General features: G+C 40.3%; 1 protein-coding gene across 1 annotated transcript in view; it reads left to right on the top strand.

Moving 5' to 3' along the window:
- MSLN (mesothelin) overlaps nt 1-23,841 on the top strand; it is a gene marked incomplete at both ends in the record, with an annotated part of 109,692 nt that overhangs the window by 63,472 nt on the left and 22,379 nt on the right. Inside the window, 12 exons of the mRNA XM_082260461.1 lie at nt 1,559-1,712; nt 3,688-3,900; nt 6,356-6,517; nt 8,450-8,596; nt 8,819-8,868; nt 12,290-12,410; nt 12,920-13,005; nt 15,431-15,563; nt 16,264-16,460; nt 19,775-19,865; nt 22,070-22,181; nt 22,846-23,030. Of these exons, the coding sequence (XP_082116587.1) occupies nt 1,559-1,712; nt 3,688-3,900; nt 6,356-6,517; nt 8,450-8,596; nt 8,819-8,868; nt 12,290-12,410; nt 12,920-13,005; nt 15,431-15,563; nt 16,264-16,460; nt 19,775-19,865; nt 22,070-22,181; nt 22,846-23,030 (1,651 nt within the window). The remainder of the gene's footprint in view (nt 1-1,558; nt 1,713-3,687; nt 3,901-6,355; nt 6,518-8,449; nt 8,597-8,818; nt 8,869-12,289; nt 12,411-12,919; nt 13,006-15,430; nt 15,564-16,263; nt 16,461-19,774; nt 19,866-22,069; nt 22,182-22,845; nt 23,031-23,841) is intronic.

Genomic DNA, 23,841 nt, shown 5'->3' with positions numbered 1-23,841 from the left:
TATGGCACTGTGTTACTTTAACTGAAAATTGCGCAGTCATGCAACGCTGTACCCAAATGAGCTTTCTTTTGGTGATATTTGATCACCTCTGTGTTATTTATTTTTTGTGCTATTAACAAAAAAAGAAACAATATTTTTTTACTCTCTGTTAAAAAATATCCAATAAAAAAATTGAAATGTCTTCATCAATTTAGGCCAATATGTATTCTGCTACATGTTTTTGGTAAAATAAAAAACCCAGCATTTATTGATTGGTTTGCGCAAAAGTTATAGCATCTAAAAACAATGCAATATTTTTATTTGTTTATTTATTTACTAGTAATGGCGGCGATCAGTGACATAAAGCGGGACTGGGATATTGTGGCAGACAGTCGGACACTAATTGACACTTTTTGGGGACAGTGATCAGTGATAAAAATATGCACTGTCACTGTACTAATGACACTGGCTGGAAAGGGGTTTAACATCAGGGGTGATCAAAGGGTAAACTGAGCTCCTAGCCAGTGTTTTGGTGTACTGTGGGAGGTGCTTTTATTGGGGGAAGACATGGATCCATGTCCCTGCTTTGCAGAAACACAGGATCCATGCCTTCCCTCATGTCAGAACGGCGATCTGCCTTGTTTTCATAGGCATGCTGCAGTGTTCTGCCTCTGTGGTGGATGATCTGCGGGTGCCAGGGAACAGCAAGTCCCCAGTACCCGCAGATCAGCTCTCGCTGTGTACAATCAAAGCAGGAGCAGACCATCGGCGGCACACATGCGCGCCCCAGACCCAGAAGATCATGTACTAGGTACGTGATCCGGCGCAACAGTGCCACCTTGCAGCGGTATATGTATAGATATATATAACCACTAAAGTTAGGGGTTACCTATAGCGCTTGCTATTTATAAATATTGTGGTACTTTCAAATTATTTTAAATTAATACAAATTCTTATTGATCCAATAAATGTATAAAAAATAATACATAAATATACGAAAGTGCATCAAGTAAATGTTCAAATTCATGCAGTGATGATCAAACTTTAAAGTGCATACAATAAACAATTCAATTAATGTGCATGAAATCACTATATCATATAAAGTGCTGGTGATCCGTTGGTGCTTTTATAGTCCGTATAAAAATAAGGTGACATTTGTGATCACAGTTCAAAGGGATGGTCTTTGTGCCAAAATAGAAATGAGGTGCAAGTGCTCAATGCAGATCTGTCGATCCACCTTGTGAGATGTGAATGGCGCTGATCACTCTCCACCCTGTGAAGGTAGTAGATGGGTCACTCACCGAATATAGTTGGTCATAGATGCCATACAGCTCTAAGACCAAAAACTGCTTGATTGGCTACCAGAGCCAGAATAGATACCCACTCCTGGTATAATCTTCTCGTTCCCGGTATATGGCAGATCCCACCTTTTCTTTCCTTACCACGTCAGGCCAAGACAAAGATATGGAAAATACAAAGGTATATGTATGTTATATGATCGGCAAGTGGTTATACATGCTTTCAATAGATTGGAAGTAACCGAGTCAATGATAAAAGTTTTCTGCTTCTGTTTTTCCAGCCTCCCTGTGGCATTCCTCTGTTTCCTGAAGCCTTCTGCTCTCAACAACCTGACTGTAGCTGACTCTTTAGCTCTTACCAACAAAATCAACAAGCAATGTTTCACCATTTCTCCAGGGCAGGCAGCTTCTAAACCCACCACTGAGGAGCTGCAGGTAATGTTTTTCTTTAAGGCAATATCATTTGTATTTAATGATATATCTAATACTCTGAGGCTATGTTTGGTCATATACAGACAGGCAGTAGGATATATGTTTGTCCTCCTCAAACCCGCCAAGACAAGGTAAGGGGCCACTCTTCATCTTGGTCCTCTGCCTTATTAATTTATTAACCCTTTTGCACTTAAGTTTAAAAAAGACCTGAAGATTACATAAAACCCCCAGAATTAAATATTTTCTGAAAGCAGACACCCCAGAAAATAAAATAGTGATAGTTTAAATTTTTGTATGTCCCCCAATATTAGTGCAACGGTTTAGGACAGTGGTTCTCAAATCCGGTCCTCGGGACCCACCAACAGGCCAGGTTTGCAAGATAACTAAATTACATCACAGGTGATCTCATTTGCTTCTCAGTGATTGCAGTATTCTAGTCTGCATCCCCCAAGGTAATACTTAAAATCTGGCCTGTTAGTGGGTCCCGAGGACCGGAGTTGAGAACCACTGGTTTAGGAAAGGCAAAATTTCAGTCAAAAATATTTTTAGAGGCACACAAACACAATAAATTATACATTTTTTTATGAAATATAAAAAATTAGGTTGCAATGCGTAAATAGATACTGGTCATGTGATACCCTAAAATTGTATGCGCTTGTGAAATGGTGACAACCATTAATACCCTATATTTTTCATAAGCGACACTTTAAAAGCCCCTACAGGTCATATGTTTAGCGATAACTATAAATAATGGGCTTAGAATTATTGATCTCACTCTAGCTAGCAATATGTACCATGTGCAGCGCAATTAACAGTTTCATAAATACTGTGGGTGCCAATGGTGCATGCATCTAATTTTGCACGTGCATGTTTGAGGGGGTGGGGAGGAGCAAACATTTTGTTGGGGGGATTTTAGGTGCCATTAATTGTTTACACTTTTTTACATTTTTGTTTTTTACTAAACTTTTTTTTAATCACATAGGCGACTTTTTTTGGTGACAGGTTCTCTTTATTGTAGCACATGCCTTTCAATGAATCTAATGGAGTGGAAATAGATTACTGCCATTGTTAAATGTGAAAGTTTCACACCCAGACTGCATGTTAGGGAATTGATGGCTATTGGCGCCCTATTAACCAGCTTGTTGTCCCCATCCAGCTCATTAAACTCTCAGCCAAGGACTTCCAGCAGACAGGTGAAAATAAACAAAGGTCATGGCTGTAAAGAAAACAAAAATGGCATGGGGCCCCCCGAAAATTCATACCAGACATGTATATATTAAAATGGGGAGCTCCAAAAAAGCCCCCTCGAAATCCATACCAGATCCTTTTGTTGGCATGCAGCCTGGTAGGTCAGGAAATGAGAGGATGAGCTTGCACCTCCTCCTCAGCCATGCTAGGGCACATACCATCAGTATAAGGAGGATACCTTGCCAGGGGAGCCTCCCTGGGTAAATATCTTTTTCCCCATGTTGATGAGGACAAGTTCCTCTTCCTCACAACCCTGGCCCCATTGTAAGTTTTGAAAATGTCAGTTTTTCTGTAATAGCTTGAATACATTGCCACTTCACAGGCAGGTTAGGCATGTTATTTAAAAGAACTTTTAATGTTTCACATTGGTATATGTCCCCCGGGCAGTGCCTAGCCCACTGTGCCTATTAGCCTAGAAAATGGGCATTACAAATTATAAACATTTGTCTCTCCTTGGCTTTAATGGGGTTCAACTTCAGCATCAGAACTTTCCCAAACCTACCAGATATGCCCGCTCATTACCAAGATTTATCCTTTTTTACATTTTCCTCTATTTCCTTACCTTCAATGTTGTAAAAAGCTCAGTGTTTACATAGAACAATAGCTGAAGCTGACATTTACAGGCCTCCATCTAGGTATGGCTAAACCCCTCTGTTATCAGTCTGATTATGAAGACAGGTGTTGGCTTTATGCATTTATGTAACTTTCAATCTTCTTTGTCTTTCCACAGATAGCCATGTCACTGGTAAGCCAACTGACCAACTTCTCATCTAGTACAATTATTGATCTGGGCCAGTCAGCTGTGGGTCTGTCTCCAGGACAAATTGACAAAATAAGTGATAAAGACTTACAATCCAGCGTGTCTTCACTGGCCAGTGTCAGCGGCTGGAACAAAGGCCAAACCAAGTCTATCATGAATAAACTCTTGAAGTCAAACTACTCAGTGAGTAAAAAAAAAATCACTAAATGTATTACTTCCTATTTATGTTTATAGTAACAACATGTACTGCTACAATCTGACCTAGTTTACACTTGCAGGTAGGGGTAGGTGGTATAATAAGCAGTTGAGTCGTGTTTTCTTCCTCCCCCCAACAGGTCCCCTTAAGTTGCAAATGCAGCCAGAGTTGTACACATTGGTTTAGTGGTGAATTGGCGCAAGAAGAGGTCTCAAAAAAGTCTGGTCCTGGGGACCCTGGGGAGGGGGGGGGAAGGGAGAAGGGAAACACCAGGGGTAGGGGGACCCCCAAACAGTTCAGGGGGTAGCTGTCCACTGTAGCGGCTGCCGGTGGAAGAGACAGAAGAGATCTCTGGGGGGAGACAAGAGGGAAGACAGCGCAGCGCCTTCTAAGTGCAGCAAGACATTTATTGAAGTATGTGCAGCAGTATTACACTCACATTTAGTCGGTGAATAAGATGCAGTTAGTCAAGTAATGTTGATCATCAGGAGCATCACTGGAGCGGGTCCTGGTGGTGGAGGCAGTGGATCCCGTTGAGAGCGGCAGGGGGGGTTCACACACGACTAAATGTGAGTGTATACATCTTATTCACCGACTAAATGTGAGTGTAATACTGCTGCACATACTTCAATAAATGTCTTGCTGCACTTAGAAGGCGCGGCGCTGTCTTCCCTCTAGAGTTGTACACATGCTGCAGTTGTTATGATTTGCTTTACTGCACAGCAAAAAGAAAAATCCCCTATTGCATTTGGCAGGCAGTACCGCTTCCAAACTCCAACCATTCAAATTAATGGGGCTTCACCGCAACCACGAGCCAAATGCTAAGCTCACAGCTGAGGCACGGCATTCCTATTCAAAAAGCCTGTTCAGTTGTCAAAAATAAAAAACGGGCATTCAAGCAATGGCAGTCGCCTTCTGAATGGCTGTCAGCCACACCTGTGCTACTCTTTGAAAAGTGACCCACTGTGGATAGCTTTTCACAGACAAATGCAGGTGTAACTGAGCCATTTCTTTTGCAAAATAGAGTGTATACTTACCTATCTTACTGTCCATGTCACTCCATTTAGGAAGAATCAACTGTTAAAGTCTGTCAAACGGCTAACGCTTCAGTGTTCTGTGTCCCCTATTTATTGGTTCCTCTCATTGACCTCCATGTCATTACAGTGTCATGTGGTGACATAGAGGCCAGCAGAAGGAACTGTTAAGCATAGTGTAGAACCCATAAGATCAATACACAACCCTCACGGAAATTTCAAATTATTTAATGGATTTGAGCCGACCGTTCCTCTTGAATGGAGGCACAGGTTATGGTAAAGTCAGGTATTTCTTCTCTCCTTTTGCAGGTTTTTCTTTCTGGCCATTTTAATATTCCTGACATGGTTGCTTTTAAGAGAACCTGGTAATTTACCCTGCATGAGAAAAGTACAGGCTCATTTTCATCTAAACCCAAGAACAAAAATGGAATATATGTCTAAGACTATTTTCAGCACGTACAGAAAATATCTGTTGATCTTACGAGAAATGCAGTGTGAGATGAAAAGACAGCAAAAATAATGCTATATTCTTTCTGAAAACTATTAATCTCATTGCCTCCCATGTAATAGAGAGTACAGCTGAAGTTTTGGTATGGTATATTTTTACGTAATTCCATTGGTCCCGCATGGAGCAATGTAAGTATGTATGTGCCATATCTCTGGGATCCTCGCGGAACCTGGAAGTACCTGTATTAGGCACCGCCACTACAGTGGTCTCCACTAGCTTTTCTTCATTAAGAAAATACAGTGTTCTCTTATTGGCACCCATGCCGAGCGAGTGACCTCCTGTATCAGTAAGCAGTAGGGCAGCTGCTCCGCATGGAACCTGGAAGCTGTTGGAGATCACTGTAGTAGTGAAGTAGTGGAGATGCATACTACAGTGATTTCCAGCTTCCACTGGAATCCCACAAGTATAGCACATACTCACTTATATTGGTCCAAGCTGGACCATTATAACCATGTAAAATTGGCAGATCTAAACTTCAGCTCCAAGAGACATGTTTGTAATCCAAATAATGAGTGCAGCCAAGGGTGATAACCATGACTACCCCTATAAATACAGTGGAGTGAGTATTACCCTAAGACAAGATGTGTGTTGCTGGCCAGATTACAAGGTGAAAATAGAGGGGAAAAACGAATGCAGCCACCACATCTAAGGACTGGTAAGCTGTAAATTATCACAACTTTGGGTTTGGCTTTAGATACATTTAATGTGATATTGTACATTGTTGACTTTCTATATACATAGACAAAAAATGATCTAAGATATAGCATATAGCACAGCATTATACTGTATGTAGCATCTAACTATGGCTCTCTATTTCTTTTAAACTGATGATTGGCACACATTGGTAGTTTAAAAAGTTTATAGCTAACTTTTAACAATGTTTTTTTCCTTTCCCCTCAGATTGCAAACTTAACAAACCTTGGCAGTTTGGTGAGCGGATTACCGAGTCAAAATCTACTGGCCTTGGACGCAAAAAATGTTTTAAATGCTGTGAAGGATGCTCAGTTTGCTAGCCAGCTGTCTAGCGCACCACCAGCCCTGCAAAATGCATTTGTTAAACAGGTAGAAAAATCACTAGCAAGACACAAGTTTCCGGCAAATTGGGCAAATTGGGCAATAAGACACTACTTGAAGTGATTGTAAAGTCTTTTTTTTTTTTTTTTTAAATAACAAACATGTTATACTTACCTCCTCTGTGCAGTTGTTTTTTCACAGAGGAGCCCCAATCCTTTTCTTCTTAGATCCCTCTTTCCTGCTCCTGGCTCCTTCCTCCTATCGAGTGCCCTCACAGGAAGCAGCCGAGCCGAGCTGCAGCTCCCTGTGGCTATTCAGACACAGAGCTGCCATTCGGCCCCACACCCTCTCTCTCCTGATTGGATCACTGACTTTGATGGACAGCTGTGGGAGCCAATGGCGCAGCTGCTTTATCTCAGTCATTCAAGAGGGAGAGTCCCAGGATGGCCGAGGGACTCATGGACATCGCTGGACAGAGAAGGGGCACAGGTAAAAATTAGGGGGGCTGAGGGAGGCTGCTGCACACAGAAGATTTTTTTTCTTAATGCATAGAATGCATTAAGATAAAAAACCTTCCTGACTTTACAACTCCTTTAATAAAATGTATATTATTATATATATAAAATATAACAAAAAGTTGATCTCCTGCTGAACTGACTGAATTTTGATCCTTGTGTATCAAAGTTTGTAGCCATGTTGACATGTTAGACAATGGATCTTACTAGAATAATTGTCTTTTACTAAAACAGCATGCCCTAAATGGAATACACTTTTTATTGCAATAGTTCCAGTGTTGTAGAAAACAACAAAAAAGTCTTTCATTTTGGGTATCCTTACTCTGGTAGTCAGTGGGAGAGGCAGCCCTTTACAATGTTGGTAAGTTGAGAGGTGTCCCCTTACATTGGTAGTGAGTGGGAGAGGTGTCCCCTTACAATGGTGGTCAGTTGAGAGGTGTCCCTTTACATTGGTAGTTAGTGGGAGAGGTGAGTTCTTACATTAGTAGTCAGTGGGAGAGGTGTCCCTTTACAATGGTGGTCAGATGAGAGGTGTACTAGTCAGTGGGAAAGGTGTCCCTTTACAATGGTGGTAAGTTGAGAGGTGTCCCCTTACATTGGTAGTGAGTGGGAGAGGTGTCCCTTTACAATGGTGGTCAGTTGAGAGGTGTCCCTTTACATTGGTAGTTAGGGGGAGAGGTGACCTCTTAGATTAGTAGTCAGTGGGAGAGGTGTCCCTTTACAATAGTGGTCAGTTGAAGCGGTGTCTCCTTACATTTGTAGTCAGTTGAACAGGTATCTGCTTACATTGGTGGTCTGTGAGAGACGTGTCCCCTCACATTGGTGGTCTGTGAGAGACGTGTCCCCTCACATTGGTGGTCAATGGGAGAAGGGTGTCCTTACAATATACTCAGTAGGAGATGTGCCTTCTTTCATCTACAGTGGAAGAGAGGAAGAATGCTCATATTGGTAATCTATGGAATACATGCACCATTTTACTTGGGGCAGTAGGAGACCAGCATTCTTATGGGATCAGTAAGATTATGAATGTCCCTTAGATTGTGGTCAGTGGGAAGAATACCACTTAAAAGACAGTTTAAAATATCATTGGTGTCATGTCTTTGCCAAGCAACGTTGGCACCATCAGATGGCTGGATAATGTGCACTTCTCAAGGAACCCCTAGCAGCCTCTGGAAGAAATCTAGTGTTGCAGAAAACATGTTTGGGGATGGCTTGTCTAGACAATGAACTGAATTCTCAGTGTTTCAGAGAATTGAGATTTCTTATATTGTCCTCTGAACTCCACTGATGATTTGCTCTCCTCTCACTTCCTTCCTTTCTTTAATGTACCTTAAAACGTAAAAAACTTCAAGTTATTAAAAAACAGTGCAAAAAAAGGTGTGTAACTTCATCCAGCCCACAGATTTCTAAAGTCAATGTGCAATAGATACTGTATAGTCACAATTCACTTCCGTCTTCTTCCTAGATTATTGCTGCAGATTCCAATCCATTAAGCATTGTGAGAAATGTTCCTGGAAATTTGGCTTCTTTCATCCCCAGTTTCAAACTGATTTATAAAACTGATAAGCCAACTTTGCAAGACATCAACAGCAAAACATGGACCCCCAACCAGGTACGATGGGAATTCAAACCAAATAAAATTTTCAAAAGCTGTCCTTTTCTTACATAACACTTAAAAAAAGTCCAGAGGGCACATGTCAGTATTATCAAATCATTTTATTAGTATAGAGTAGAACACCAGACTAAACTTTTCTTTTAGTTTTGGATAGTGTGAGAAAGTTTTAGAGCTCCTGTCAAATACTATTTGTCTAAATTTACATAATTTTTTTGCCAGGCTGCCATGTTTTTTGATGACGTGCTGTCTTCTACAACCAATTACACACAGTGAGTATTTTACGCCAGCATACTGTAAAGGGACTCGTCTGTATACAGACCATGTACAGATACATGCCATACTGTATGTTTTCTAAAGAAGAAATTTACTAATCACTGTTTAAATTTATAGTGAAACATAAAAGATCATGGATGTAAGTTTAGAACAAGATTTACTCTTTCAATATTTTTTTAAAATTATGTACTCCCAATATTTATAATTAATTGATCCAAAAAAATTGTAGTATACGATTATATAAATAATAGTAACTTTATTGTAGTCTATATATAGCTTATCCGTAATATTTAACATAAAGTCTTTTTTTTAACAGAAATGAAAACGTAATATTTAAAAAGTTTAAAAAATTGTTTTTCTTTAGTTACAATTATTTTCGTTGATTGCAAAAGTGATTTACAGAGATAAATATGTATATGTATATTATAGATGAGTCTAACTAAGTACAGATACTAGCACCACACCCTGAGAAAATCGTAAAAATGTTTCTTGGGAGTTATTGGGCTTTTAAGGTGTCAAAGGATCAATTGTAACACACATTATTAAAATATTCAATATTTATTAGAAATTCTTTTTTTTTTAAAAACATTGCTAAAAACAAATTAACAATCTTATTGGGAAGATACTACACAAGCAAATCCTCACAATACCACAAACATTTTCCTCGACATATTTGCTGTAAATATATAGCTTCTTAAGGAGGATATTAGTTTGGATAGAATTCAAATATACTAATGGAGAAGACAACACATAAAAATAAATTAGATAACTACATATTAATTGAAAAATTATCAATTTATAATTATTATATATTTTAGACAGAAAAGATGTGCATGCTTACAATTGCTGGATCCAGTTATAGAAAACAACAATTCATACAGTGATGATTTGTCTTGTAGACTTCCAAAAAGAGAACTCCTAAATCACTGGTCAAACGACCCCCAAATTCAGGACCCCTAGGATTTTTAATAATGCCAAAAAAAGCTAGATATCAGTGTACCGCAAGAGGCAAACCAGGCCCCGAAAGATGGTAAAGATGGGAAGGACAAGATTATATAATCATTATGATGTAACCCCCAATTCAATAAAAAAGAAAATATTTTTTAAAGGTTATTTAATGTGCCTTAATAGTTTGCAAACAACAGCCTAAAAAATTAGCAAGAATGTATATAAATTATTACCATATATCCTGGATTGATTCCAGTTCAATTCACTGATGACTTCAAAATAGAAGACCAGCCTATATGCCTAACCAACGGAGGGAAATTACAGATAAATTCCACTCCAGGAAGGAACTAAAAAGTTAATATCATTCACCTAATCAGAAAGAAGGAAGGTGGATGAGACTAATTACATATTGTAGGGCCAACAGTCAACAGACTGACAAAAAGCGGGGGATATAGTTTAACAGACAAGATAAGGAAAACTCACCTAAGGTATCCTGTTTAGTAAAGAAGATCTGTCCTATAGGATGGCAGAGCTGATTGACAGATCTTCTTTACTAAACAGGACACCTTAGGTGAGAATTTATCTGTAATTTCCCTCCGTTGGTTAGGCATAGGCTGGTCTTCTATTTTGAAGTCATCAGTGAATTGAACTGGAATCAATCCAGGATATATGGTAATTATTTATATACATAATTGCTTATTTTTTAGGCTGTTGTTTACAAACTATTGAGGCACATTAAATAACCTTTAAAAAAAAAATGTTTTATTATTGAATTGGGGGTTACATCATAATGATAATATAATCTTGTCCTTCCCATAGGTTACCATCTTTCGGGGCCTGGTTTGCCTCTTGCGGTACACTAATATCTAGCTTTTTTTTACATTATTAAAAATCCTAGGGGTCCTGAATCTGGGGGTCATTTGACCAGTGATTCAGGAGTTCTCTTTTTGGAAGTCTATAAGACAAATCATCACTGTATGAATTTTTGTTTTCTGTCTAAAATATTTATTAATTGTAAATTGTTAATTTTTCAATTACTATGTGGCAATCAAATTTATTTTTATGTGTTGTTTTCTCCATTAGCATATTTGAATACTATCCAAACTAATATCCTCCTGAAGAAGCTATATATTTACAGTGAAACATGTCGAGGAAATTTTTTGTGGTATTGTGAGGAATTGCTTGTGTACTATCTTCCCACTAAGATTGTTAATTTGTTTTTAGCAATGTTTCTTTTTTTAAATAATAATTTTTTTAAATATTGAATATTTTAATAATATGTGTTCCATTTGATCCTTTGGCGCCTTAAAAGCCCAATAACTCCTTTTTTTTTTTTTTTTAAATCAAGAAAAAAAAAAGTTTATTGAGAAATCGCACATAGAAACAAATATTGCAACAAGCAGATTGGATCAAAAGCACATCCACAAATAAAGGCACAGAATCGTAGACAGATCTCACCAATAACTCAAATTAAGAATGTATATACATACAAAACAGATATAAAACTATAGTGTCAAAACATAAACATTAAAAAAAAAAAATGTAAATGCTGGTGATGCCATCGAGATAAAGGTACGCCTTACCATATTTACTGGAGTTTCCCAGCAATCATGCTCTTCTGGAATTCAGTACGAAATTTCTTTGAGGTACCTATACTGTTTACCCCAAAATTTTATATATTGGGTCTGTCCTCTCTGACCCTTTGCCAAACCCAATAAAAAGCTGTTACGCCATGTGTTTACTGCTGCAAGATTCCTTATTGCGCTTAACTGGAAAAAGCCCACTCCTCCATCCTCAGCTGCTTTGTATACTAGAATCAAATATGTAGAATTAATTGAACAATTTACAGCTATAATTTGAGAAATTAGAGGCTCACAATCAAACTTTGAAATTGTGGCATCTCAAGGAAGATCCACCGTCAATGGATTCCCTTTGAGCCTACCCTGTCTCTGGTTGTTAGGTTCCCACTAAGGTTTTTTAAATGCTTCAGCAGTCATTCCTTTACCTTCTTTCTCCTTTCCTCCTAGCCAGTTTGTTCTGGCAGTTTCTAACTTATTTTATAATTTTTTTTTCAAATTTTGAGACATCTTGCACTTCAGTTTTTAGGCACCAATGCTGCTACAGTTTTGAGCCTTCTTTTTGTTATTTGAATGCTGATACACTGCTAACTTTAAATTGTAATTTTCTGCTGTAAATGGACCCTCAATGATGTATCTCTATTATTCCGGTTGTCTTTTCATTTATTTTGATAATATTTTTCCAAATTGTTTTTTTCAGTGTGCTATGCATACAAAATATCTGTTATGTGCACAATGCATGTATCTTTGTGCTTTTCTAAAAACATTCCAATAAGAATTGTTAATGATAAAAAAAAAATCAAAAATGTTCTACAGAATCAACTCAAAAGCACTACAGTTTCCATTAAAATGCAAGCTGTAATCAACTGTATATGTTACTCCATTTGTTTAGGATTTCTGCATCTGTCCTACAAGGTTTTACTTGCAGTTCCCCCAGTAAAATAGATAACAACCAGCTGAAGACCCTGGCCAAAGCTATGAAGACACAAAATGCTTCACTTAGTGAAGCTCAGGTGAGCTGTACATTTCACACTGCTATAGGTGGAAGCTATTTAAAGGGACTGGATTATGTTTTTGTATATATTACATTTATTATGCTCAGGACTAAAAACTGAAAATAAAAAATTGTGTATGAATATTTCTTAATTTCATTTCTCTTTATTAACGGGAGCTTCATATTTCTTTTCATACGTATACTTGTCTCTTCCTAACTGCCCTGTTGGAAAAAAAAACCCAAAAACATCTGTTTACAGGGCTCAATAGTGTAAGCTCAAATTTATAGACACCTCTAGATGATCACAAAAGTGACTACTTCCCCCTCCCTCTCCCCTTCTGCCTGCTGTAGAGGCCTCTGGATTTTCATACAGAGAGTGATTATCAGCAGAGAAGGACTAACATGACCTGTAGACAATCTGCATGTATGGGAACCTTAATATTGATTAGTAGAAGCGCTGCATATGAGCTTAATTCAGTATTGCCAACATCCTGCAGATAATTTTAATCAGTCTTTTTTTCCTATTAGCTGACCTGTCTATCAAGGCAAGTGACCAAGAATGGTTACCCATCAGATCTGGATCAGTATCCCACAGAAGTGTTCCTGTTTCTAAAGTGAGTTCAGAACTTTATAGTCCTACATTCTGTTTCAAAAGTTGCGCTTAAGTCCTGGTTCACAAATGTGCTTGCCCACTTGCACGCACACATTGTGGATAGAAGAGCTCATTAATTTCAATGGGCTGACCTACCCATGAGAAACTAAGGGAAAGAAGTTTCTGAGCCTTTTTTTGTATTGCACCGCACCGCCGATGTGTGTGGAAATAATGGCATCCCCCAAAAGCCTCTGCTAACCACTTAAGCCCCGGAGGATTTGGCTGCTAAACGACCAGAGGGTATTTTGCGATTCGGCACTGCGTGACTTTAACGGACAATTGGGCGGTCGTGCGACGCTGTACCTAAACGAATTTGGCGTCCTTTTTTTCCCACAAACAGAGCTTTCTTTTGGCGGTATTTGATCACCTGTGCGATTTTTTGATCACGCGCTATAAACAAAAAAAGAGCGTCAATTTTGCAAAAATAGCAATATTTTTCCCTTTTTTTATATGAAATTCCCCCCAAAAAAAATGTAAAAATCAAAATTTTTTAATATTTTCGGCCAATTTGTTTTATGCTACCTATGTTTGGTAAAAAAAATCGCAAAAAGCGTATTTTGATTGGTTTGCGCAAAAGTTATTGCGTTTACTAACAAAGGGAAAGATTTTTGTCATTTTTGTTGTTTTTTTTTTTAACGCGTAATGGCGGCGATCTGCGATTTTTTTTGCGGTACTGCGACATTGCGGCGGACAGATCGGACCCTTGACTGACATTTTTGACACTTTTGGGGTTACCAGTGACATTTCTACAGTAATCAGTGCTATATATATGCACTGTTACTGTAAAAATACACTGGTAGTGAAGGGGTTAACTTTATTTGAGAGGGAGGGGCTGTGTGTGTCCCTAGGGGCGTGATTCTAACTGTGATTGGCTGTGGCTTCAACTGTATGCAGAGTGATCAATGGATCTACATAGTAGATCCATGTGATCATCTCTCATACAGAGAGGAGAATGACAGGCAGCTTGTTTACACAAGCTGCCTGACTTTCTCCCTCTCCCCCGCCGATCGCAGAGTGGCCGGCGGCGATCGGGTCCGCCGGTCACACGCGCGGGGGGGGTCCGTGACCACGCGGGAGCGGGAGCGCGCCTCCGGCGGCGCGCGCTCGCTCCCTAAACCCTCACAGGCGAGCGACGTAGACCTACGTCACTTTGCCTGTGAGGGGCTGACCGCCGCCGTAGATAGTCGTGCGGCGGTCGGCAAGTGGTTAAAGTGCAGTGCATTTCTCTACGTGTCAGGAATAAGTGGAATTGTGCATGTTCCCCAGTTGCAGAGATATGAACCTAGTCTAAATGTGATCTCGTAGTCGGGAATGCGTGAAATTTTGGGTGCATTCCTCAGTCGCAGAGATGTGAACCTAGCCTAATTGTAATCTGCAGTCGAGTAGACACTAGATCCAGTGCACTCTGCAATGTAAACAGACCTGGTCATACACATCCTCTACACCAGCCTTTTTCAACCAGGGTGCCTAGGCACCCTGGTGTGCCTTGAGGTTTATTCATGGGTGCCTTGGCAAAATGCCTAAAAATTGCCCCAAAATTTTATACAGTGGGTGGATGAAACCTGCCATTTTGTTACACAAAGCCACAGGTTTTCATTGTGCACCATTACAACCTTTTAGCTGCCAACCACCTAATGACCAAGGACATCATCAGTAGATAAGGAGGATGTCAGTTGCCTGCATATCATCCTTGTTTCACCCTGTCTTGCCCCTCTCCATCAGTTTTGGGGTCATGTTAGCTGAGTGATGGAGAAAAACTGAGGGAGAAGAGAAACATTGGAATATTAGTCAGTACCAGTTTGCAAAAGATTATTTGCTTTGGAAGAATAAATCCCTCTAACGTTGGGTGTCCTACATATATTGATACTAATATATTGATATAATGTTACTGCATTATTTAAAACTATTAGAACAGATTATACATTTTAGAAGAGGGTGCCTCGAGACTTTTGATCATTTTAAAGGGTGCCTTGACTGAAAAAAGGTTGAGAAACACTGCTCTACACTTTTCTGCAATACAAGTCTGTGTGAGGAGGGGTGTGGCGGATACTGAGCTCTGCTAGCACAGAGCTCCGTAGTGTGGAGACAAAAGTATATTTTAAGGCATTTCCAAGCAAAAATCAGTCACAACTCATAATGTGGAGATACAGAACTATAAAGAGATAAAAAAAAGTGACTTTAATTATGCTTTAAATGCTGTAACCAATAGCAGCCAATTGGCGCTTGCTGTCACTGGGCCAATATCACGTATTCCTTTTTCACCAGTATAAAGGTGTTATTTAAGAATACATTTACAGTAGATATATCATGCTATAAAAAGGCACATAGGCATGTTTGTGTGTTTGTTTCTGGTGTTTTTCTGATCCCTTCATTTTTTGTTCCTGCAGTTCCTCTATGTATGTAAATGGCTCCATTGGTTGCAAAGACTTCTATGCCAAAGTAGGAGCTGCGAATGTGAGCATCCTACAAAAAGGGTCTAAGCTTCGCAACAACCTGCTATCTCAGGCTGTGTCTTGTTTGGTGAGTAGATCCTACACTGCATCGGGAGCTCTGTCAATGTAAACAGTTTTTATGACCATTTCATAAGCTCCTGGCAAAAAATAGAATATGGGAAAAAATAAAGAGAAAAAAAAGAAACATTTTATGACGTTTGATCCTGGGAAATATATTGATCGGCATCAGGCCAGGCATCTTATTTGATGAGCAAAGTTGGGAGTTTTCTGTTCCTTAAAATTTCAAGGAAAATTAGAAGATTTTGGCAAAATTATTCATTTTGCTGAAATGCTTTGGAATCAATGAATATGTAACATTGAGTTTTTGTGGTTTTTACGGTTGCAATGGGCTTTAAATTGCTCCTGATGGTTTCAAAAGCTCCTTTTAACTTTCCCGGACCTGTTCCAGTACCAAAAACATTACCCTCATTAGTTTATATTTTTTACAGAAATAAACTAATGTTAACTATAAAATGTAAAATGACAGTATGCAAGTAATATTCAAACACAGAGAAAAACAATAATACATGAAAATAAAATTAAATAGACTCCCCTAAATAACCCTCCCCCCCCCCAAAAAAAAAAAAAAAAAGAATGGAAAAGCACCCTCTAAATAATGAAAAATCAAATAAATAGATTTTTTTCAGTCAATTTTCTTTTACAAAACAAATTAGAAGTCTTGGCAAGAGTTGCGTTCACTCATGTTAACCAATTACCTGTTGTCTCAGAATGTTACAGGCTTTAATCTGACAGACACAAACATCCAGGTACTTGGTCAGCTGACCTGTGACCTGAACGCCACATTCATAGAGAGTTCCTCAGGATCAGGAACTTTACTTTCATACTTATCTCAGTGTACATCCTTCACCGATGCTCAACAGGCCTCCATCCAAAAAGTTCTCAGCAGTGCAAACTCGACATTTGGGTAAGTACAATTTTTTCATATAATTTATTTGCACATTGTGTTCAGGGCTAAAAGGTAAATGGTTCAAAAATAATATTGCAAATTAGGTAAATTTAAAGAATGATCTACAGAACCAAAAGGTAACTAATGTATTATAATATACTATATTGCCAAAAGTATTGGGACGCCTGCCTTCACACACACACACACACATGAACTTTAATGTCATCTCAGTCTTAGTCCTTAGTGTTCAATATTGAGTTGGCCCACTCTTTGCAGCTATAACAGCTTCAACTCTTTTGGGAAGGCTGTCCACAAGGTTTAGGAGTGTGTCTATGGGAATGTTTGACCATTCTTCCAGAAGCGCATTTGTGAGGTCAGACACTGATGTTGGACATGAGGGCCTGGCTCGCAGTCTCTGCTCTAATTCATACCAAAGGTGTTCTATTGGATTGAGGCCAGGACTTGCAGGCAAGTCAAGTTCCTTCACCCCAAACTCGCTCATCCGTGTCTTTATGGACCTTGCTTTGTGCACTGGTCCAAATCATTTAGTGGAGGGGGGATTATGATGTGGGGTTGTTTTCCAGGGGTTGGGCTTGGCCCCTTAGTTTCAGTGAAGGGAACTCTTAAGCCATCAGCATACCATGACATTTTGGACAATTTCATGCTCCCAACTTTGTGGGAAGAGTTTGGGGATGGCCCCTTCCTGTTCCAACATGACTGCGCACCAGAGCACAAAGCAAGGTCCATTAAGACATGGATGAGCGAGTTTGAGGTGGAGGAATTGGACTGACCTCAACCCAACAGAACACCTTTGGGATGAATTAGAGCGCAGACTGCAAGCCAAGCCTATTCGTCCAACATCAGTGCCTGACCTAACAATGCGCTTCTGAAAGAATGGTCAAACATTCCCAGACACATTCTCAAACCTTTTGGACAGCCTTCCCAGAAGAGTTGAAGCTGTTATAGCTGCAAAAGGTGGGCCAACTCAATATTGAACCCTATAGACTAAGGCTGGCCATACACTATACAATTTTCTTGTTCAACTTTCCTTTAGATTTACCAAAACAATGTAATATAGGGTCAAACCTACAAACTTTCAATTTGTATGCAATCAGGCAGGCCCTTGCACTACATAGTTTAAGGTAAATCTAAAGGAAATTGAATAAGAAAATTGTATAGTGTATGGCCAGCCTAAGACTGAGATGCCATTAAAGTTTATGTGCATGTAAAGGCAGACATCCCAATACTTTTGGCAATATAGTGTAGATCTGAAATGCTGGGGAGATCAGATTACATACATTGCAGACTTACACACAAGTAGAATACAAGTAGGACACATTTTAGCCATTTTATTTTCTAGCTTTGAATTTAGTGGAGAAGAGTAAAACTATTTTAATGCTATCTGTTGAGATTTCTTCCAACTTCCCTTTTTCTGACACTTTTTATGAAAGTTTTGCCTGTAGCTGGGCTTTCTCGCACACAGCTTCAGGACATGTAAAGTGGCAGTTGAGGTTGTATGCAAAAAAATGCTGCTGATATTAGTCTGAACTCTCTTTTCTTATTTAGCACCCTCCTAGGTAGGTGCTAGTGACAGAGTATAGTTTGTGGCTCTGTCTGCCTATCAGAGGAGCAGCAGGCAAATCTATATTGCTCTCTGCCTATTAGAGAGCAGGATCTGTTAGTGAGGTCATTGTGTTCAGTATGCGATTCATTATGTCTAGAGACTGGTCCAATAGGGAGGCATGTTGGACAGTTGGAGGAAACCTGCCAAATGGATGCATAGGCTTTAGTACAGTCCTGATGATTGGCAGGGGCAGGTCGCCTCGGTGCATTCTGGGATACTGTATAAAAGACAGGAGCACACGTTATGCAGGGTCTCTGGCTGGAGAGCAGAGTCCTGGAGGGAGGGTGGCGGCTGCCTCCTCCTCTGTAGCAGTGGCACGTGGCTTCAGGAGGTCGTCCTGAGGGCCAGAGGAATGAAGCTGAACACAGAGGTCCAGGAGAGCTGACTGAGGGGGAGACACTGGAGACCCTATAAAAAACAGTATTGTGAGTACAGGGTCTTGTGTCAGGGGGCCTGACCTGAGGGGGGCCATCCCAAGAGTAGGACAGTCAGTGGACGGGTGTCGGCAGTTGAGAAAGAGGATACCGAGGAGAGTGTCCTGAAGATAACCTTGGTTCATCAAGTCATCTTAGGAAAGAGACTTCAAGCTAAATCCACTTCAGTGGCAAGGTGGATCAACAGCCTTGCTGTACCAAGAGATAGAAGTCCTCCAATATTGTGCATAGTTAATTCGGAGTATCCCAATATTCCCTTCTCCCAACCCTAATTTATAATAAAACTCAAAAACAACTACATACCCCTGGACTGATTATTGGATTGGAGACTATGCATGTCAAGGTTGCTACTGGTGACTCAGGGGGACCTGTAAGTGTGACATCTGGCAGTCCTCAAGGGGGCAGTACTACACTTCTATTTGCTGACTCTGTGTTTGGGAGCAGTTGGAAACAGATGCCACTGGCGGGATGGCTGGGGAAGCAGCAGCAGAGAGCAGCCACAAAGAGAAAATCCTGACAAATCTACAAGTGTCAAATTTTCCTTCTTTTTATTTATTTATTTTTTTACTGCCTCTAACTCTGCAAAAAGTTAAAGAGGCCCTGTCCCCAGACCATTAATTTCAACAAAAATATTTCTATGTGTAATTGTGTGTGTATTTGCAATTAACATATTTTATGCATATTATTTACCTTTAAATTCCTCCCATGTGTAGACACCCAAAAACCCTGCTGCTGAGGGCCGCCATCTTGGATGTGATGTCAGGAGCCATTGCTCAATTGGCACTCTGTAGTGTTCCTCTTTGCTTCTCCCCCGGAAGCTGCATAAAAGGTTATGCAGGGAGGTGATGGAAGAGGTAGAGGTGCTGGGCCAGCACAGATAGTAATTAGTCACTCACAGAAGAAGAGATGGCTTAGATGTACAAGGAGGGAGAGGGCTGTTCTAGGGAAATGGCTTTCCTGGAATAGACACAATTTCTAGCAAGTCCAAACTCCTATTGCAAGTAATAAAAATTATTTATGGAGAAAACAAACATTGGCAATGAGCATTTACAATTTTTGATTTGCATTTACCTAAATGTTAATGACATGGCCCCTTTATTGAATAATTACCCAGAGAGGGGAAATAAAACACTATTATGTTAATAAATAAGGTATGAAGTTTGGTTGGATGACAGGGTCTCTTTTAATGAATGATACCAGGAATGGCCATCAAAATTGTTTTGTCATCAAAACTTTGTAGCTAATTTATTCTGTTTTTATTTGATTCTATCAAGGAATTCATCCACCTGGACGCCAGACACACTAAATTCACTTGGAGGAATAGTTTCATTTTTGAGCCAATCCGCAATAGAAAATATTCCCAGGGTAAGTAGGGAGAATAAGGGTCTATAAATGTTATTAGCGCATTAGTAAGCGTTTGGAGTTTTGTAGATTTAAAATGCATATAAACTCAACAACTTGGTTTGTTTGGTCTATTATTTACAATTACAAAAGCATTTTTTATATTTGTTTGATAAGTGCAAATATCCCTGTTGTCCCTGCCAGAAATCCAGTGAGCTTGAAAGTACCTGTGCGCTTTTCTATTGGCCCTGGTCACTTCTCCTCTGAGAACTACAAAACACACCACCCCTCACCTCCATAGCATAGGGGATGTTCTGTAATTCCCTAAGGAGCGATGGGCAGAGGCAAGTACACTGCAGAGTGCACAGGAACTTTTCAGCTCACTGGATTTCTGGCAGGATCTGTAGTCCAAATCAGGTTGGAGCAGCCTTAGGTGGAAATGTTGCTCTTCTATAGATACAGTTCTGTCAGTGAGTGTTGTCAACCAAGGACAGGAAGTGTGTTAAAGGCACCACAAGATAAAAATAATAGAAGAAAAAATGAAAATGAATGCAGCCACCACATCTAAGGTCTGGTGAGCTACAATATATTACATTGATGCTTTTGGATTTAGATAAACCTTAAGAGCCAGTTCACATTAGAGCGATCCGACTTGCCGGGGCGACCTCACAAGTCGCGGTGCGCTGCTCGCACCGCAACCTCGGAGCGGCCGGCACGGACTTCATAACATTGAAGTCAATGCAGGTCGCTCCGGGTCGCCCCAAAGAAGCTCCGGACCCTTTTTCTAAGTCGGAGCGACTTGTGTCGCTCCTATTAGAACGGGTCCACAGCTTCTCTATGGCAGGCGACCTACGGCGACCAGGTCGCCTGACAGGTCGCCCCAGTGTGAAAGGGGTCTAAAGCATTTGTTACCCCAGCACTTCATATTCCTGATATGTGCCTGCTGTATTTGTATGAGAAAGTCTCCTGTTCTCTTTGTATTGTTTCCTTTGTGTGAAATCCCTGGTGTTCCTGCCAGTTCCTCTGTTTTCCTAATAAAAGCTGACCACACTAGGTAGGAGAACACATTGTGGTCAGTTCTCTAGCTATGCTCTCAATGATCAGTCCTGTTCTGATATGCCCCTGCTACACAGCCATTCACTGGGAAGCTCAGTGTTTTGTTGTTTCTCCTCCCCACAGCTCTTATGCAGCTGAGAACAGAGGGACAGGGGGTATGTAATTGCTTATAAATTGGGTATTTATAAAGTTTTTTATTTTATATATCTATACAAAAATGTTTTGCCTTTCATTTCTATTTTAAACTGAATGAATTGTTTTACAGGGTAATTGTTTACAATCACTTTAAGGCCTTGTTCACATGGGCAGCAGAGGGGAGGTGAAAAAAAGGCGGTTAATCCGCATCTGTAACGCCCACCAGTGAGTTTACACTGCTGCTAAACACGCCCTATTTAAGTGAATACGACCACGCAGTTGTGGTGCGGTTGAAATTCGGTACGGACGCATTTCCCCCAATAAAAAATTGCCATCCAGGATCGGCATATTGCCTCCAAACCCTCTGGTAAGCAGCTTTGAAAAGCAATCCTCCACAGATGGCTTTTAAGAGCTGTCAAAAAAACCGCTGGCAGTGTGAACGAGGCCTAATCATAAAGCTGCTTGATGCAACTTAGCAAGAAAGTCAGAAGCAGGTCAGAAGAAGCTCAGAGATATTTTAAACAGGTCTTATGCACTGATGACTAAGGGTCCTTTCACACGGGCTTTCCTCCTGGCGGACTCAGTTTTGCTGAGCAGGTGGCTGACAGGTCCCTCTCCACTTACTTTGCAGAGACAGACCTGTCAGATCCCCGCTCTCCTCTATGGGGAATTGGATGAAAACGGACCGCCTGTCTGTTTTCATCTGATCTTATCTGATCCGATCGTCCAGACGGATGGAAAATAGGCTTTCCATCCATCTGGATTTCATGGACAGGATCGGATCGGATAGTAGCGGGTGTCAGCGGACATGTCACCACTGACATCCACTGCTATATAGAGGTACATAAAGCATCCGATCAGGTCCGCCTGAAACACTGACAGGCGTACCTGATCAGAAAACTTGTGTGAAAGGGGCCTCAGGCATCTAAACTGATCAGTGATGAATTGGGTGCACCTGAAAATTTGTTCCACAAGCCCTCTATGTTTTTTTTTTCTAATTTTATTTAATCTCATACTTATTTTCTTGTTTTTGACAGGAAAATTTTAATTCCTGGATGAAGACTGCTGTACAAAACTCTGCCTTCCGAAGGGACCAGTTTGCTACCTTTGTGAAATATCGTGCTTCCTCCAGATCACGGCGTGCCGCAAGTGAGTGTAATAAATGTAGTCAATAACCATCTGAACTGATGGAACCACTTAGGCTTTGTCCTTGATGAATTAAAGGTTTTCAGGGCTTATTCCCAGCTATGCATTTTAATGTACCTGTGTAGGTTTTTCATTGTTTTATTGGTGCTAGTTTTTGTCTGTGCAGTGTGGTGAGCTGCATTGGCCAAAAAGGCATTTGTCCATTTTTTGATTCCTCAATATGGGTTATAGAGACTGTTGATGGGAATGGCAGCACACTTCAACGATGACCATCGTCCTGCCCATAGCAATAAAACATAAGGGTGAAGCCAGCCTTAAGCAAGCCATAGATTATACAACTGTCTTTCCTTCCACCATGGGTGGAAGGTAGTAAAATTGCTCAACATAGTCAGTGTGGATGGGGGAATCCCTCCCACAGTGTTATTGCGTTCTGCCAGCAGGGAGCTTCCAACCACCAGCAGTGATCACATGCAAAAAATCTGGCAGGCTGGTTGTACTTAAGTTGATTGATAGATCGACTTCAGTACAACCAGCCTGCCCATACTGTACATGAATCAAATTTTGGCTGTTCCCTGCTGAACCAGCCAAGATTCGATCCATCTATGGTTGACTTAAGAGTAGAATTGTAGAGGAACCTGTGATCTAACATGACTTCCTTTCATTGTAGATTGTCCCAGCGGCAAGCAGATTACTGCTGGCAATGTGAACGATCCTCTCCTCCCACTGAATTACAATGTCGTTGATCTGGATGCCTGCTTAGATAATGACACTCTTCTAAATTTCCTGAGCATCTTGAGCAATTTGGCGTTCACAAATGAGCAACTGCAAGTCCTAAAAAATAAACTTGATGTGGTGAGTGTCTATCAGTTTTTTGTTATGTTAGAGGTTCATACTAACACATCTGTTGATGTGGTTAGCCTTTTTAAAGGAAAATTTAAGGTCTGCTTACACTTTCCGGGTCCCCCTTCACAGATCACCTCAACCACCATCCCCCCACCAACATTTCTACAAATGTTCATTGGAGGACACAGCAGACCTCTTGGGGCATAAGTTCTGCCATTCAGGGGATGGACACTAAGCCAAAGTAGATAAACTTTGCTTTTCTGCTTGAAAGCTGTATACATGGCAACTGAGAGCTCAGTTTTAGTTTTGTATCCTATCAGGAAGTACATTGTTGCAGACTTTAGCAATGTTGTCACGCTTTTAGGGTTCAAGGAGCTATGTAGTATAGAAGACATTGCGCAAACCAAGAAAAACAGTATTCAGTATTTAAATAGAATTTAGAACAAGATAAACAAAAATGGCAAATGCCCCATGGTGGGGGGAGCTTCTGGAGTATCCTTGCACCTTTACTGGGATTGGGCATTCATAGTTAGTCAGGTTGAAAAAAAGGCACAAGTCCATCTAGTTTAACCAATAATTAAAAAAAAAAAAAAAAATCATACAATTCCATATACATCTAGCAGGTTTTTCAGGCATTGGGCCTGATGTGGGTCTGCCATGGTTACCGGTGACACCTTCAGCCCATTTAAGCTGAATACCCGAGTGTGAGATTGGAGACAATGACCATTCTGGCATCTTTGGTTTGTTTTGTTTATTTGATATTGGGGATGGGAGAAGGGAATATGTGGGATACTCCTCTGGCTCAACTAGGTACAAATGG

The sequence above is a fragment of the Pelophylax lessonae genome (assembly GCF_965119305.1).
Source record: "Pelophylax lessonae genome assembly, chromosome: 6".
Taxonomy (NCBI): Eukaryota; Metazoa; Chordata; class Amphibia; order Anura; family Ranidae; genus Pelophylax; species Pelophylax lessonae.
The sequence above is the reverse complement of the archived record's forward strand: the minus strand, read 5'-3'. Positions and strand labels throughout refer to the sequence as shown.